Raw genomic sequence first — 4,476 nt, forward strand, 5'->3', positions numbered from 1 at the left:
AGGTAAATGTTTGAAAATATTTTATACGCGTAGATTTATTTTAAAGTTAGAATTGCAGTATATTTAGTGTTTGTTTGTCAAACATCTAAATCATTGCTCTGTGAAAATAGAATAGTTTATGTTATGAAGAAGAAGAATAATGAAAGCAGGTTAAGTGTGTGAAGATACGGTTATTTCTGCTTGTCGTTTTATTGCTTTGGAAGTCTGAGGGGCGGTGATTGTTACAAAATGTCAGACATGGATGATGATTTCACTTGTGATGATGACGATTACGATCTGGTAAGAGAGCGGATGAAGCACGTTGGACTATTAGTATTACTATTAGTATTCATGCTGTTTGTTACATGTTAAATGAAAAGGCATTTGCTTGATTCGCGTCACATGACAGGAAATATAACTAGAGAGACAGGATTTTAAGTGTGTAGAAAAACCCGGCAGTGTCGGAGTGATGTGGCCTTCAAAATACCTCGTGGACGAAATATCTCGTTTCAAGTCCAAGATTGCAACATTGTATTATGTGATGTCCTGGTATTAATGAGTAATGTGTTCGTGGTACAAGCGATCACTTGAAAAACAACAATGGCATCTGAAACCACCACCAACAACCATTGCAGGCAGACAGGTCCTCTGAATTAACGTCCTTCCGAAGGACGACACACACACACACACACACACACACACACACACACACACACACACACACACACACACACACACACACACACGTTGACGAGTCGCCCCTCATGTGGAACACCGGAGATGCCTGTTTGAATATTGTATTTGACTTGTTTGATAAATGTGTCAAACTGTCACCCATGGGGAAGGAGCTTGAGAGTTTGTAGTTTGGCTCCCTGTTTCCTTCTTGCCGACTGGTTGGGTTGACGGTGGAGTGGCTGTATTAATGTGGATCCAAATAACAATCTTGAGAGGTTCTGAGTTTAATGGATCAAAACCTCAAATTCCAATCCTCAGCTGAGGATGTAGCCAGCCGGCGCTTGTGCAACAGAATTTTCTTTACAAACACCGCCAAAATGCCTGGCCGGGCTAGCACACCCACAGCCTGTCTAGCACATGTTCGGCCTGGACGCGCACACGCACAGCCGGGCTTGCACACACGTGCCCTGAACTCCCACACGTGCTGCCTGGACTCACACACGCGCTGCCTGGACTCACACACGCACTGCCTGGACTCCCACGCACTGCCTGGTCTCCCACGGGCTGCCTGGACTCCCACGCGCACTGCCTGGACTCACACGCGCTGCCTGGACTCACACACGCGCTGCCTGGACTCACACGCACTGCCTGGTCTCCCACGGGCTGCCTGGACTCCCACGCGCACTGCCTGGACTCGCACACGCGCTGCCTGGACTCGCACGCACTGCCTGGACTCCCACACGCGCTGCCTGGACTCACACACGCGCTGCCTGGACTCACACACGCGCTGCCCGGACTCACACGCGCGCTGCCCGGACTCGCACGCGCACTGCCCGGACTCGCACGCGCACTGCCCGGACTCGCACGCGCACTGCCCGGACTCGCACGCGCACTGCCCGGACTCGCACGCGCACTGCCCGGACTAGCACGTGCACTGCCCGGACTAGCACGCGCACTGCCCGGACTAGCACGCGCACTGCCCGGACTAGCACGCGCACTGCCCGGACTAGCACGCGCACTGCCCGGACTAGCACGCGCACTGCCCGGACTCGCACGCGCACTGCCCGGACCCGCACGCGCACTGCCCGGACTCGCACGCGCACTGCCCGGACCCGCACGCGCACTGCCCGGACTCGCACGCGCACTGCCCGGACTCGCACGCGCACTGCCCGGACTCGCACGCGCACTGCCCGGACTCGCACGCGCACTGCCCGGACTCGCACGCGCACTGCCCGGACTCGCACGCGCACTGCCCGGACTCGCACGCGCACTGCCCGGACTCGCACGCGCACTGGACTCGATGCCAATTTCTTGTTTTGTGCATGCTCCACATTGAGCCGCTCGTATGTCTAAGAAGGCCACTTGTAAAGTAACTTTGAGGATGTTGAAAATTCTACATCAGCTAATCTGCATAGTATTCCAAATGATTAATTGCAGCACGTCCGGAAATGCTCAGTTATGTGCTCCCTCACGAGCTGCTTACTTTGAATGAGACTAGTTTCAGTAATTTTTCAAAAAGCAAAATGTTTTAAAAACTTGTGGGACAGTTCTGCTACCTACCACTTACATAGCAGATTGTATTTGTTGTCAGTGGGTTGTTGAGGAGATTCGTTTGTTGCCAGGCATAATCTAGGCAAAAAATAACAAAACAATTTGTACTCATTAAAACCTACAATGGCGTTGTACTGTTGTGCAAATAAGGAAAATTGCTACAAGTGAGTGCTTTGCAAAATGTTGATAAGCTTTAATTGTTTTACATTGAGAAACTAGATGGTTTTCATGGAATACTTACCATGCGCGGTCAACTTGGTGCGAGCCAACTCTTCTGATTTTGAAGGGTTTTTTACTTTGATCCAATATGGCTGCCAGACCATGTGAGTGATGACATCATAAATTTATATTCTCTAATATAATTGTTGTGGAGATCACGCTCAATAAATTTCAAACTGATCAGAATAAGCATTGTCCCTGTCAAATTATGACGTCATAATTATGGCACCAATGACGTCATCATTAACAACACTTATTCCCCACGCAGAGTACTTGACAATGAGCCACGTTTCAAATTTTTTTCATGCAGCATTTTTGAAGATATAGAGGTGCAGCGTTTATCGATTTTTCCAAGATGGCGCCTGTACCATGTGAGCTATGACGTCATAATAATCATTTAAAAATTCTACCCGAGGAGGTGCTCCTATGGTCAAAATTTGTTGTCCATCGGACCAACAGTTGCAGAGAATTTTTTTTTCATACTGATCAGATCAAGCATTGTTCCTGTCAAATGATGACGTTATAATGAAGGCACCGTTATAATGAAGGCACCGATGACATCATCACTAACATATCTTATTCCCCATGGAGAGCCTTGTTTCAATTTTTTCCCATCGAGTGGTTTCGGAGATATGAAGGTGTTGCGTTTTTCCAAGACGGCGTCCGTACCACGTCCGTACCAAGACGGCGTGATCTATGACGTCATAATCATGAATAAAAATTCTTCAGGCGGAGGCACTCCTATTGTAAAATGTAATGTCATTTGGAACAGTTGCTGAGAAAATGAATTTTTAAAATGCAGACACCACATACGTGCGCCACACATACGCCACACGTACGCAACCGAATGTCTAACCCTGCTTTTCGCTTCGCGCGTGCAGGGTAAAAATGTTTTTTAATAAGCAGAAAGATCGGACAATAGGAGAGAAAAAGCAGGACAGGGGAGTGTGGAGAAAATAATTTGAGAGAGAAAGAAAGACAGAGAAGTATCTGCGTGGTAAAGAGGAGGAAGTGGAATGTATGATGTACACTTGGGTTGGGGTATGGGTTGGTGTGGAGGTGAGCGGGAGTGGGATGATGGCGGGGGAATTTTGAAAACTTCCACCTATGTGGTACCTACCCCATCACCTGTTTCTGCAGGAATATTCAGAAGACAGCAACTCTGAGCCCAATGTGGATCTCGAAAATCAGTATTACAACTCAAAGGCTTTGAAAGAGGATGATCCTCCCGCAGCCCTTGCAAGTTTTCAAAAGGTATGGTGATAGCTTGGTATATTTAAAGTGGTTTAGTTATTATTCCTAAACTATCTATTTGGGTTTTGGTTGAGAATTGTGAGGAATCTGACTCGTGCAGGATCATTATTTCTAGGAACGTTACATTGTCACCAATGTCAGCTCTTGATTGAAATTCATGGTCAGGCCCGCCTTGTCAGCCCATTCAGCCTCTTGCCATGAAAACTGTTTGTACTTTGTCTATTTGCTATTATTTTAATTCTGCTCTCAGGGCACTCGTGAAAATTTGTCTTTTTTATCGGTTTTTATGTTGGCCATTGCCAATTTAACTGTGCTGACATTCCATTACAGGTATTGGAACTTGAGGGAGAGAAAGGAGAATGGGGATTCAAGGCCTTGAAACAAATGATCAAGATCAACTTTAAGCTGGTACTGTTAAAAAAAAAAAAAAGTAATAAAAGGTTCTTCCATTTTTTTTAAAACCATTTTTGTTTAGCTTTTAGCATTTAGCTATTCGTCGCTATAACGTGTAGATATACATTTGGCTCCCTGCCATCCTCTTGCCCCCCACAAAAGCTTTGTTCTATGTTATTTTCTGTTATTTGTCCATTGTGTTTCTCTTTTAAAAGTGCTGTTTAGTTATTGTGTTTACTAATTGTCTGTTTGGTCTGAGATTCTGTACCATATTGACTTGAAAAATCATGGTTCTACTCAAACTGTGCAGGAGGTTATAGATGGTAAAAAAAATAAATGTCATAGCCCCTGTGGTGGGAGTGGGATGGAGGGGGGCGGAAGGGGGCGGAAGGGGGCGGAAGGGGG

The 4,476-nt window shown here is 46.6% G+C and overlaps 1 protein-coding gene across 1 annotated transcript in view; it reads left to right on the top strand.

Annotated features, from left to right (window-relative positions):
* Positions 1-4,476, top strand: part of COPS2 (COP9 signalosome subunit 2) — a 42,500-nt gene continuing 38,024 nt past the window's right edge. Inside the window, exons 1-3 of the mRNA XM_068123038.2 lie at positions 1-279; positions 3,565-3,678; positions 4,009-4,086. Of these exons, the coding sequence (XP_067979139.1) occupies positions 229-279; positions 3,565-3,678; positions 4,009-4,086 (243 nt within the window). The 5' untranslated portion in view covers positions 1-228. The remainder of the gene's footprint in view (positions 280-3,564; positions 3,679-4,008; positions 4,087-4,476) is intronic.

This window comes from Myxine glutinosa, chromosome 7, assembly GCF_964187855.1.
Source record: "Myxine glutinosa chromosome 7, kmMyxGlut1.1, whole genome shotgun sequence".
NCBI lineage: Eukaryota > Metazoa > Chordata > Myxini > Myxiniformes > Myxinidae > Myxine > Myxine glutinosa.